The sequence below is a fragment of the Narcine bancroftii genome, chromosome 4 (assembly GCF_036971445.1).
Source record: "Narcine bancroftii isolate sNarBan1 chromosome 4, sNarBan1.hap1, whole genome shotgun sequence".
Lineage (NCBI taxonomy): Eukaryota > Metazoa > Chordata > Chondrichthyes > Torpediniformes > Narcinidae > Narcine > Narcine bancroftii.
Genome location: NC_091472.1, coordinates 310,621,912 through 310,635,733, shown reverse-complemented (window position 1 = coordinate 310,635,733; position 13,822 = coordinate 310,621,912). Strand labels below are relative to the sequence as shown.

Genomic DNA, 13,822 nt, shown 5'->3' with positions numbered 1-13,822 from the left:
GAAAAATTTTTAGATCAATGAGGATTCCAGATATCCTCGTTTATCCAAAATTTTTTTAAAAATTGGATAACAGGACTTTGGAGAATCCGATTTCAGATAATCAGAGTTCGACCCTACCTTAACTTTAGTTGACTTCGTTCTGAGCCCGTGTAATTTTTCATTGATAGTGATCGGGAGTATCCAAGACTTGGGCAGATGATTGTTGACTATGAGAACCCATTGAAGAAAATGATGGAAGAATTTGTACCACATAGCAAAGTAAGATAAGATCACAATGCAGTTTCTTTCACGCCTCCGTTAGTCCATGGATTTTACTTTTTGCTTGTTCAATTATTTTCCTGATACTTCTGAAAGTAATAATGCTGTATGCCTTTCTCCCTCTTTTGAAGTCTTTGTCGGATGCACTAATTTCACTCCAGATGGTTTATCCTCGACGGAACCTTTCAGCAGAACAATGGAGAAATGCCCAGTTATTAAGTCTTATCAGTGCTCCCAGCACCATGCTTAATCCTGCACAATCTGACACGGTAAAATAAGTTTCATACATTTCGGTCACTGATAATTTAACAGTGTAAACACTCATGAAAACATGTTGCTTCTTCATTTGATCAGATGCCATGTGAATACCTCTCTTTGGACACTATGGAGAAATGGATTGTCTGTAAGTATTAAATGCAGATGGTTTATGCTTTGACCTCCACTGCATGAAATCATGTAATTCAGTATAGACTTGAAGGAAAAGCTTTGGCATAATTAAATGGAACCGTGCTATTTTGCTCCATGTAATGTCTGGTCGCAAGTTTTGGGTTTTTATTTCTATTTCTTTGCATTTAATTTACAGAAGCACTGATTTGGGTCATCATTCATTGCATTGGGTGCTTTCAATCAATAGTATTGGTTTAGTAGAAGCAAATCTTAGAAATTGTAATAGGACTTTGTTTATATAGTTTTTAAAATAAGTGAATTAAATAATTTTGACTATCTGAGCTTCTTTTCCACCATTAGATCATAAGTGAACGACACTTTCCACATTCATTGAGAAAATTAGGTTTTCTAATTCCCCTGAAGTATTTTGTCAGGGGAGACTGTAATCAAATGTCAAATAGATGATCTTTTTTCCAAATTATGTCAATTGAAGTTTGCATTATATGAAAGCCAGTGCATTACTAAAGAATCGATGATAATTATTTAAATCTTTAACTGTATTAAAGATGTGTGCACTTTTCTTTTTCAAAATTAAAAGCGATTGAATGGCACGATTACTTTCTTTGTACCTGCTTTGCTAGGATCTAACATAGAAACATAGAAGATAGGAGCAGGAGTAGGTCATTCGACCCTTCGAACCTGCTCTGCCATTCAACGAGATCATGGCTGATCTTAAAGTTCAGTACCCCGTTCCCGCCTTCTCTCCGTAACCTTTAATACCCTTATACTGAAGAAATATATCTAATTCTCTCTTAAATATATTTAATGAACCTGCCTCTACTGCCCTCTGTGGCAATGAATTCCACAGATTCACCACCCTCTGGGTAAAGAAATTCCTCCTCATCTCGGTCCTAAATGGTTTGCCTATTATCCTCAAACCATGGCCCCGGGTTCTGGATTTTCCCATCAATGGAAACATCCCATCTGCATCCATTCTGTCCAGTCCTGCCAGAATTTTATATGTCTCTATGAGATCCCCTCTCAATCTTCTAAACTCCAGCGAGTACAATCCCAATTTACGCAGTCTTTCCTCATAAGTCATTCCTGCCATTCCAGGTATCAGCCTGGTGAATCTATCAGATTTTGGAACCCTCCAGCTGCATACTTGCACACAATTTTCAGGTGCAGGGCAATCCAGTTGAGTATAATGTTGGTAAAACCACAGTAGCACCATACTGATTTAGGTGTTGAGGAATAAACTGAAGAAGCAAAAGGAGGATAGATTTGAGAATCAGTTATGCTTTTTGCACAGAAATTTCACAATATTGCCGTAGAGAAGACCCGGCATTAAGCCAGCTTTGGTCATTTGCACTGAACTGGCATAATGCCAGGTCATTGTGTCATTTTACATTGCAAGCCAGCATTCTGGGAGAAAAAGAGATGGGACATATAACACAACAGGGTTGGTGTCTAGTATCACATATGCCATTCCGTATTTGATGGCATGTTCCCCCAAAAAATGGCACAAAAATATTCCCCTGGTCTTGTATCCAAAGTTGAAATGGGGGCTGGTGGGGGTGGGGCAGTGGGATCAGTGTGGGGTCTGGTGGCAGGCTGTCAAAAGACTCTCCCGACTACCCTCTATTTGTCTCCGCATTGGTCATTGTTGAGAAAGTGTCAGGTTTGAGGGAAGACTAGTCTGGACACAAGGGTTTGCAATCAAATGATACTTTTATTAACATAATTAATTGAAGAGAGTGGGGAAAATCATAGTGGGAATAAAACGCGCACAATTTATAAAGGTTTGTGGGGAAAATAAGCACCCAATTTATAAAAGAACGTGGGAAAATCTACTTCAAGTATTGATCTATTAAGCGGTTTTCAAATTTTTTATTTCCACCCATATGCCACCTTAAGTAATCCCTTACTAATCACCGCTATCTATTGATGGTGGGCTGTCAGGGGAGTGGGGCAGTGGGCTTCAGACTGTTTAAACTGAAGGCAAACCCACAGACCAGCTTGCTCACATCACAAGGTGACTAGAGACACCTGGGGACAGCTGAGAGTGGGGTGGTGGGATCAGTGTGGGGGCTGGTCTTGCATCACAATGCTACTCTCTAACACTAATCTCCTCTCCCTTAATATTTGGTCTGTCAGTGACTGTCTTGAATACATTCAGTAACTGAGCATTCACACACTCCTTCTGTAGAGTTCCAGACTTAGTACCCTTTGATACATACTTTTTTATCTTATTCATGAATGATTAAGCCTTATTTTGAAAGACAACAGCTTCCCCACATCTTCCTGTCAAAACCCACGAATTATGTATTTATGAATTAAATCATCTCATTCTCCTCCCAGCAACACATCAGTGGTTCACCCACTTAGCAAAATGGTGGGTCTAGTTGAGGATACATCACTATTTCACCACCATCTCATTTCACCCCCAGCTCCAGCCATTTCATCTAAAGCTCATTTCAGACCTGCATTTATGGGAGTATGCGTAGACATCCAAGATGGGCTAAACCCCAAGTGCCAGCCGGTCAGGTATTCCCGAGTGAACTACTCAATGCCAGCCAGATCAACTCTGCCTTTTGTCTTTGCTGTATGATTGCAGCTCAATCTGGCAGACCTAGTGTCAAATCACTGATGTACTGGGAATGATACCTTGCAGGGTTGGTGCTGGACCCAGCCACACTTTGTGATTGCCCTCTCCATGAGCAGCCCACAGCAACACTAACATTTTGCAGCTGGGTGATCCCAACCTCTGCGAGGCTTTCATGACTGTTTCACCAAATGGAGGGGACCTAGAATGGCAAGTGGCTCAGACCACAAGGTGACTAGAGACACCTGGGAACAGTTGTGAGTGGGTCAGTGTGGGGGCTGGTGGTGGGCTGTTGGGAGACTCCTCTGATGGCCTGCTGTCGGTCCCCGCAGTGATCCGACCGCCATAATCACCCCATCCCTCGGGAGAGAGCGGGTCAATGGCATTACTATTAAAAAGATTATTCCTGTTGTCCTACTGTATGTTTTGTCCAGTTTTAAAGGCTACCTGTAAATACACTAAAAATAATACGCTACACAAACACATCCTTTCCCGACATGGTGCCAGAATTCCAGATTGGCCCTTTTACACAGATGGTGTTCTGGTGTTGATACTACCTCTGCTGCCGGAAAAAAGCTGGTACTGGAATTACCCCCCCCCCCCCCCCCCCCCCCCCCATTCTGTGTCTGTGCCTTTTACACAGAAGACGTAGCATAATAAAGCCACAAATATCCCGGAACACAGTGGCTGTGTAAAAAGGTCAAGTCATAGATGCAGTAACCTATCCAAAGGTAGCTACTTTTCCTTTGCAGCTGATACCATTATCAGTTTCTCTTCATCTAAGATGTAAAAGGTTTCGCAAGATGTATGATGTAACCGGTGCCATATGTAGACTTTCACAGCACAAGTGGTAGAATACTTGCTGCTTGCTCCAACGGTATCTCAGCTGCTTATCAGTTTCCATCATCTGCTGGGGAGGGAGGATATTTTATCTCAGTTTTAACAAGTGCCTATTTCAATTGCAGGAAGACTGGCTTTGATGTATTTTGTGCTGCAAAATATTTCAATAAATATGAAATATTTTGATATCCATTTCATGTAAATACTTTACAAAGACCATATTTTTATCTTCATATTAGTTGGCTTTATCCTGTGTCATGGAAACCTGAACTCGGATTCAACCGCTCTGAACCTGTGGAAAATTGCACTGCAGAGTAGTTCATGTCTTGCTCTATTCAGAGATGAAGTATTCCATGTTCACAAAGTTGCAGAAGACTTGTTCATGAATATAAAAGGGTAACCTATTTTCTTTGACATTTAATAGAAAGTAAAGCACCAATGACACATTTGTTGTGAAATTGTGACAGACTCCAAAATAAATTAATATAATTCAAGATAATAGTGGATGATTTTGCTGCAACTATTTAATGCAATTTAAAGATAATTGGATTGTGGTATTTCTATGGCTTGAATTTCCTGAAAGTGTCAAATTGCCTGTGCTTGACATTCCTGAAGCTGTTAAGTCTATATTTATATGAAGTAAATCATCATCATCTTTTTGGACAGTCCCACAAGATCAGGCACAACTTCTTTCCACTCTGTTATCAGCACACACTTTAGAACTAATGTGAGTTCTGCAGACTGTAGCATGGATGAGGATGGAAGTGTATGACAGGGTGGGTAGTTCATCTGAGGTGGTGCATCTTTTCCACCAATTAGAGTAGTCTTCAGTGTGTTTCAATATGTGGACTCAATACCTTGCCAAATGCTTCTTCTCCTCTGAGCAGTCAGGGATCAAGGATTTCTAAAGAATGGGGATGTTGCCTTTTTTCCCCTGTGACTGGAGCTTGTCCTTGGATCTATATCTGTCTAGTAATCTTTTTGCTCCGGAATTTGGAATATTGAATGTGTTACAGGAATTTGGAGTGGCCCTATGACCTGACTGCTCAATTAACTGAGTGTAATCAAGACCTCATTGCTGGGGAGATGAACCTTGCTGGTGTTAGTTGTTAGTTTGTGTATCCTTCCCAGTGGATTTCATCTTTTGACTGAAATGCAGTTCACAAGATAGGTTGTAGAGGGTAGGATTTTCCAGCTGTAAAAGAAAGACTTACTCACAGAAACAATTTAATTGCAGACCAAGGCATATTGTACCTCTAGTCAGTATTGTCAAATAGTTTGGGTTTGCAATTGATCCTGATAGAGCTGCTGGGGATGGAAGCATTTTTAAGGGAAATATGAATTGTTTAAAATTTGAAGAGAATTTAATTCAAAAGTTGCTGTTTCATGGTAATAAGAATAATTAATCTTAAGATGATCAAACTTTGGTGAATATTTTCTTATTACAAAATCTTGTCTATATTTAGGTTTTAGAAATTATTGATTTTTATTTTCTTGTAGGTAAAGTGATATGATTGTTACAAAATTGTCCGTGCGGGCAGAAAATGGTAGAATCTGTTGCTTCCTCTTAGATTGCTTCCAAAGTTTGCCATGCTAATATCTTATACTTGCTTTTGCAAATATTTTCTAATTTGAAGTTATTTCTATAAATGTTTCAGGCAAATTCAGGCAAACGTTGCAGCATTTCCCTAAATGGCACATATTTGGAAATGTTAGGAATGATTATATTTAATTGTAAGTGTTTGGAACTAAATTAGATTTAACCATTCTCAAAATAAAATGAAGGCAAAATTGTAAAAGAAAATTTTGTATGACAAAAGTCATACTTGCTTGTATTTTGAAAATGAAATAATGAAAGATTATAAAACGGGCACAATGCCTCTTCTCAATGGAATAAAACTATGTTGATCTGGCACATGAAACTTTGGCAGATTTTCAGAACCAATGTATGCAGTTTCTATTAATTCCTGAAGATTCTTTTTTTTAATGTTATACTGTGTGATAAATGTTCTAGTAAATCAGGTAAGTTGAAAGGGAGTGTGGCAACTAGGACTCCCAGTGAGTTAAGTGGGAGTGCAGCTTATGTGCCAGATGTAAAGCTATCTGAATTTTACTTGTACTGATTTGTTTTAAATCAAGTTTGGTAAAAATATTTTTTAAGATGTATTTTCCCTCAAATGGCTGATTATTCAGTCCTACTTGATAGGCTCTTTCATGGTGCTTGTTTTAGGTTTGCAAATAATTTTTACCCAATGTTCTCAATGGTGTTCATAACTTGCTTTTACAGTTACAACAAACGCATAGCTGATATTCGTGAATGTCGGGAGACTGCGTTATCGCATGCGTAAGTATAGCTTTTTCAATTGATTTAGCAGTCCTTTAATGCTAATAAAGGAGCTGATAAAATATTGAAAGAGATGACTAGAACTTCTAGCTAGTCAAGCATTGGCTCAGATTTTACAAGTGGATCTTTTGCTAACATGTGGTAGCTTATAATACACTGGACTTGATCATTTTTGTGATGTACTAAGACCTTGGGCTACAGATTTTGGACACATTGAGAGGATAAATCAGGTCTTCAGCTTTATATTTACAGGCATTCCAACTCTGATTTAGAAATGTTCAAAAGCCACAAAAAAAATGAACATTTATCATTTTTTAAAAAAAAGTAAATAAACCCATCTCCAAAGATTTTACGTATACATAACTCATTACTGCAAAGACATAATTAGACTAAAAGATCCTGTGATGGAATAACACTGTTTTGAGGTTCTGAATTTGGCAGTGCATGTTCCTGTATCCCAAATGTACTTGCATTTAATGCAGATTAATGTCAGCAATTCTCAAACTGTTGGCCTTTTTCAGCTAAATTTGGTCTATTTATGTGAGGACAAAGATTAAGCTGTCAACAGATCTAGGACCACCAAAAATGAGTGATCGAACTGCAGAATGCTGTGGCGTGGAAATGGGCTGTTGAGCCATCAGGCATGTATGGTCACAAAGGAAAATGCTGCAGGTGTTTGAAGTCTGAAATGAAAACAGAAAATGCTGGAGATACTCATAGGTTTAGGTTAAATCTGTCAGAGCTGTTAATCTTTCAAGAGGATTTACTAGCTACTGAGCATCTCCATTTTTTAAAAACTTCCTGTATGCACGAAAGTTTTCTTTCCAAAGGTGTGTTCATGAAATTCTTGTTCTCTCCTTTGCAACATCTAGATATTGAGCATCAGCAAACATTATAAGCAACGTTTAAATTTTAAGTTTTAATTTTTTTTAAATTTAGACATACTGCATGTTGACAGGCCCATGAATCCATACCGCCCAATTTACACCAAATTAACCTACACCCCAGTACATTTTGAACGATGGGAGGAAACCAGAGCCCCCAAGGAAAACGCATGCAGACACAAGAAGAACATACAAACTCCTAACAGACAGCATGGGATTCGAACCCCATTCTTGATCCCTGGTGCTGTAAAGGCATTGTGCTATAAAGATTAGGCACTAAAGACTAAGCCAATCGTGCTGCCCCAGCTTCGAGGTAGCTTTTGCAACAAGTCTGCTTTCAGTTCTCCCAGTTTATTGAATTTTTATTTTGTCATTTCCATCAATTGATGAAAATTGGTTTTTATAATTATAGTACAATGAAAAAAAGGGAACGAAACTGAAAAAGCAACGTGTGTGTGTGTGTGTGTGTGTGTGTGTGTGTGTGTGTGTGTGTGTGTGTGTGTGTGTGTGTGTGTGTGTGAAGATAAAACTTCAAAGCTCAGTTCCCCCTTCACTGCATGCACATGCGCACACACACCCCCCCCACGCACCCGCCCCACACGCACCCCCCACGCACATATACCCACACGCACACCACACCCACACGCACACATACACACGCACACCCACCCACAGTGCATCTAATCACATTAATAAAAATTTACATTAAATGAAAGTATAAGATATGAAAAGGTCATCATATATCTTCAAATACAGTACAACCCCAATTATCTGAAATCAGAATCTCCGAAATCCTCATTTATCTGAAATTTTTAAAAATAAATTTGGAGAAATGAGGATATTCAAAACAAATGAGAAATCCTCAGTTATCCAAAACGTTTTCTGAGCCGAACTGACTTACAGGTTGAAAAAATTCACTCAAGGTGAAATTAAAATGATGATTGCCCTCGTTTCAGGAAACTCCTTCCGCTCTCTCTTTCCATTTCTTCTTTACCTTCCCCTGTTGACTTTTCTCTCCCTCTCAAACTGCATTCCACTGTCTCCAGCCACAAGTGGTTAGAAGAACCCTTGTCCTGGTGTCATCAAGAAGAGTGGCCTCCCAGACAGGAGTGGGGACGTTGTGCTCCTTCTCTCTTATGTCCTTCCCTCCCTCCTTGGTACACTGGATGCCAACGCCAAATCTTCCCCTTGGAATACTTCCTTGGTGTGCGTGTGTGGTAGGTTTAGGGGAGGATTTGGAGTCTGGAATATGGCATCAGGAGCTCCGGTGACTGGGGAGACAGGAGCCCACCAACTCCCAAGTGTGTGTTCCACCGGCCCTGGAAGCCTCGCTGGGGTTCAGCAGCAGGAGTGGGTTCAGTTCATGACCGGGATCATCAGTGGCGGTTAGGTTCATGTCAGGGATTGGTGGTAGTGGTTGGGTTCATCTCGGTGATCCTTGGTGGCGGTTGGGTTCGTCTCGGTGATCAGCGGTGGCCAGCATTTAAAAAAAAAGAGAATTAAACATTATTTTAATGCTTAAAAAGCCTTCCCTTGTTGTTTGTTGTTGCTTAAACATTGATACGTGATTTGCTGTTGCTACTGGGCTGTTTTTTAAATATGACTATTTCTGCGCAAAAAAAATGTTTATCCGACATAGGCCCGGTCCTGACCATTTTGGATAATCGGAGTTGTACTGTACAGGATATCTCATTTTTTCAAAACTTAAAACAGGACATAATATGAGAGAACCATTGAAACACCATTGGCGGTCTAGAGTCTTTTCATTTGAATAAGATGGCTCTTCTAGCCAACAGTGTAAAGAAGGCCAGAACCCGTTGTGCAGGTACAGAAAAACTGATTCAGTAACCCGCCCCCCAAAAGAGGAGTTATTGGATTGGGTCGAAGCTCCATCTGAAATACAGTTGGAAATGTTTTTTTTTTAAATTCCTTCTAAATCCTGTCAATGTAGCAATATCAAATTTTAAACTGTCTCAAGTAGGGTTAATATTAGAAAAGATACAAACCAGCTTATCTTTGGACATGTGCATCACTCTTAATCTCTTAGATCTTGAGAATCTCCACTATATTTAAAAAAAAAATGGATTTGGTCATCAGTCCAATATAAAGAGTTGATCCATGGGTGACTCAACACAAGATGTAGATTGGGTTGATCTACATTGCAGTCTCTAAGGAATTCCATCTGAGCTTTGACACCTTCTTGTAGATTATTTGGAAGCCAGTTATCAATCTGAAGAATTTAATGTGTATTTCATTATGCATGGCTCAGTGTTCTGCTCAGATATCTTCCACTTATCCCTGAATATAAATATTTTCATTTGTTCATTTTGCTTCTTCAGTGGACCACTACACAGAGAGCGTCGCAAGTTTTTGCGGTCTGCCTTAAAAGAACTTGCCACTGTTCTTGCTGACCAACCAGGATTACTTGGTCCAAAGGTACTGAGTTTCTGTTTCAGTGGGGTTATTTTCTTCCAATAGAATTCAAGCCATATTGATGTCAACAATCTTCATTATCTGTTTATCAGGAAATAAAGATAAAAATGCAGTTTTGGTTTTGTTTTTTATTTCTTGACTTGTGCAAATTTTTTTTTACAACATGTGCTTAGTTTCTCAAGCTTACACCTTGATGGTTATCATAAAATTTATTCCCCTTATTTCATACCCACCAATACAAATAAATATATTTAAAGTGAGTTTAGACAACTATAATGGCCCAAAAATAGTATTCCAGAAGTAATCATATGAAATATTTTAATTTGCCAGTCGTCTCAAAATCAGATAGAATAAGTCATTTCATGCATACATGTCACTCCATTAAATGTGGCCTGCAATCTACACAATTTACATTATCAGTATTTGGAGTCTCTAATTGAGGTATCTACTGGATTTGATACTCCTTATGGGGATGTGGTCTTGACAAAACAATCTTATGTTAAAAGGTTACAACTTCAGCAAAAGTGTATATGTTAAAGCCATGTTATTCTGTCATGATTGAATACAAGTACTTGTTAACATTCTTGTCCATCTTGAGCATTCGTTCTTTGCCCAAATTGTTTTGCTTTAGAGTCATTCACCACAGATTTTCAAGACATTTGATTGTAATGAAGTCCAAAATAACTCATATCATTGTGGTCCATAGCATAATTTGCCATTGACAAATTCTTGGTCATCTGTGGACAAAAAAATTGATGTGGGCCTTAGAATGATATGTGAATGAGAGATGGCCTTGATTTGATATCTTCTAAAAGAGAAGTTCGAAGTCATTCCTTAACATTCCTGTAAAATAGGAAGATGCTAAATATTTCTGAAGTCTTGCTCTAGTTGGCTTGCCTTTGGGATCTGAAACTGTTGCATTTTGCATGTTTTTAAATTATCTGATGGGAACTAATTAGAAAGAACCTTTCTCTCATGAAAAGCCCAAATGCAACATACCAAAGGATTGTTTTATCGGTAATGTAGCTGGTAAATTAAAATTTGAAATTTGCCATTCCATGAATGAACAACTTTGAAAGTTTTAAGCATTGTTTTCTTTATTTTACTTGTACAATAAAATTCTAGTATTGAGGGTTTGAGTGCAGAATAAAAGGCAACTAAAATTAATTCCTCTTGGTCTATTTGATTTTCTGTTTACCCTTTTGGTAAAGAAGGATGGCTCCTCTGGACTTTGTTGTCTGATGCTAGGGGAAAGCCCAAGTGTGCTTTATACCTATCTTAGTTTGCAATTTGAGTTTACTTCTGAATCAGCACTCTTAATTTTAAGTTGAGATGGTCAGAAGATGTACATCGTAAGACACTCCCATCTTTCTCCCAGTATCTCTCTCATACCATCTATCTCTCCTATCTATCATGATGAAGGATTTCGGCCCAAAATGGTGATTTCTTTTTCTCCCACTAATCCTGCTTGACTTCCATTAAATTTCTCTATTAGACTGTGTGTTGCCATCAATCCTCTGTGCTCATTCAAAATTTACAATAATTTATAAAAAAATGTTTAGGTCATGTGGCATATGTGGAGAAAACGGTTTATGTTACAAGTTGGTAATCTTTGATTTAAAAAAAAATTGCAATCTGGATTGATAAATTGACAAAAAATAAAAATTACACAATATTAAATGTGCAACTATGCTTGTATATCTTGATATGATGCTGTCATGTAACTTTTGCAATCTGGATAACACTGGCTACTTTGCCATTTCACAGAACATATTTGAGAAAACCTAAATCATGGCATCCTGTTTAATTGTGGCTTGTAATTTGGACTTTCTCTTTGTAGGCACTCTTTGTTTTCATGGCTTTATCTTTTGCACGTGATGAAATTATCTGGCTGCTTCGACATGCAGATAACATTCCAAGAACAAGAAATAGCGATGACTTTATAGATAAGTAAGTAAATGTTCAATATAACATTTCTAGCAAAATTAATTTTCAGTTGATGGACTTCAATGGTCTAAGGCTGATCTTTTTACACTCATGAAAAGTGCACATTTGTTATAAAGAGATTTTTTAAAATTTAGACATACAGCACAGTAACAGGCCATTTCGGCCCATGAACATGTGCCACCCAATTAACCTACAACCTCCCGCTATGTTTCAAATGGTGGGAGGAAAGCCATGCAGACACGGGGAGAACGTGCAAACTTCTTACAGACAGCGTGGGATTCAAACCCCGGACCTGATCACTAGTGTTGCAACAGCATTGCGCTAACCGCTACACTAACTAGGCTTCCCTGGATATTCCATTCCATTCAGCCACCACTCTCTGAGTGAAGAAGCATCCTCTAACGTTATCATTTAGCACAAAGGAAAGAACGCTGGTGAAGTGAGGATTGGTTAGATTTATCCTCACTATAAAAAGGATTTAAAAAAAAAAAAATTGAATGTGTAACATGTTTTTTGTGTCTGCATTATGCCTGCTAAATGTTTTCCATTGCATACACCAATAAAACTGTTCAAACCGAGGTAACTTGGGATGTCAAACGATATGTTGTGCAATTGATTTAACAGGAGTTGAATGTAGTATTGCAAAGCAAACTGCGCATGGAGTTTTGTTTTCGTCTGCTCATAACTTTACAAATGATGAGGAGTGGAGATATTTTGGGATGCTCTAACTTCCTGCTATTTCTATTGTTTCTGCCTTGGAATCAAATCAGAGTTGAATTAGGAACCATTTGAATTTTTTTTTTGTAGACACATTGCCGAACTGATCTATTACATGGAAGAGCTCAGAGCACATGTGCGCAAATATGGACCAGTGATGCAGAGGTACTATGTCCAGTATCTCTCTGGTTTTGATGCAGTGGTGCTGAATGAACTTGTGCAGGTATGACTTTGGCAAAGTATTCATGGAATGTTGGGTTACAGTATTATCAAAGATGATTAGTTAAACGAAGCCATGTTCATTTTAAGTTGGTTGGACAAATAAGTCAATCCTCCTCATCCTCCTTTTATAACAATCCTATGACAATTAAAGCACGGAAACAGGCCATCTTGGCCCTTCTAGTCCGCACCGAACCAAGTACACTTGTCTAGTCCCACATACCTGCACCTTGACCATAACCCTCCATTCCCCTTCCAACCATTTACCTATCCGATTTTTCCTTAAATGACAAAATGGACCCTGCCACCATTATTTCTTCCGAATGTTCATTCCACACAGCCACCACTCTCTGAGCGAAGAACAGATGGTTATGCAAGCAATTACTTTGTTGTAATAATTGGCGTTTAATATGTAAGTGAGATCTATTCCTGCTCCAATGTAGAAAATTAAGTATGTGCTGGTATTCTTGGTCATTTGATCCAATCAGATATTGTGACATAGTAACAAACAATCCTTAAAGGGCAAGTCGCAAAACAACCATAAATCATAAATACAAGGTTTTAACCTCTACGTTCTGGCCTCTAATTAATATAACCGACATTAATGACTAATACAAATATTTCTTCCAGAGATATCCTGTCCCATTTTATACACTATCACCCCTACTCGCAGTCCGTACTATTCTTAGATGCTATAAATACCATCACCCTGGGCTTTTTGATCCTGGAGTTTTGTGACAATGTAAAGTGAGGCCCCAGCAATGGGCAAGGCTTCAGCCACCTTATTGTGGAGAACTAACACTTGGAATGTCATTTGATAGGAGGTTGAGCTTGGAGCCTTGTATTTTGTCAGTGTGATTATATAGCGACATTTAAAAGCTATTAAAGTTTGCGGAAAAACTTAAACATAAAGCGCAAGTCAAAATGTTTATATTTTGCAATAACAAAATACAATTGAATTTTCCTTCCACAGCTTCAGCTCAGGAATTCTCAGTCAAATAAGATGATTTTAATTTGAGAATATGTCTAATTCACGAGTGCCTGTTGAGATTGACGTCAATTAAGTAATTCACCTCAAGGTGGATGAATGCATGCAGTTTATTTCAGAACTACTGGCCACTTCTTTTAATATTTCCTTTTTTTTTAACCTCTGGTATGACCGGAACAAAATCTGTATAAAAACGAAGT

General features: G+C 38.4%; 1 protein-coding gene across 3 annotated transcripts in view; it reads left to right on the top strand.

Annotated features, from left to right (window-relative positions):
• The window catches only part of nckap1 (NCK-associated protein 1), a 173,353-nt gene that overhangs the window by 73,088 nt on the left and 86,443 nt on the right, over nt 1–13,822 (top strand). For all 3 annotated transcript variants that reach the window (XM_069935894.1, XM_069935895.1, XM_069935896.1), the window contains exons 6-13: nt 168–258; nt 390–527; nt 613–661; nt 4,330–4,486; nt 6,378–6,434; nt 9,658–9,754; nt 11,592–11,701; nt 12,506–12,638. In XM_069935894.1, coding sequence (XP_069791995.1) covers nt 168–258; nt 390–527; nt 613–661; nt 4,330–4,486; nt 6,378–6,434; nt 9,658–9,754; nt 11,592–11,701; nt 12,506–12,638 — 832 coding nt within the window. The remainder of the gene's footprint in view (nt 1–167; nt 259–389; nt 528–612; nt 662–4,329; nt 4,487–6,377; nt 6,435–9,657; nt 9,755–11,591; nt 11,702–12,505; nt 12,639–13,822) is intronic.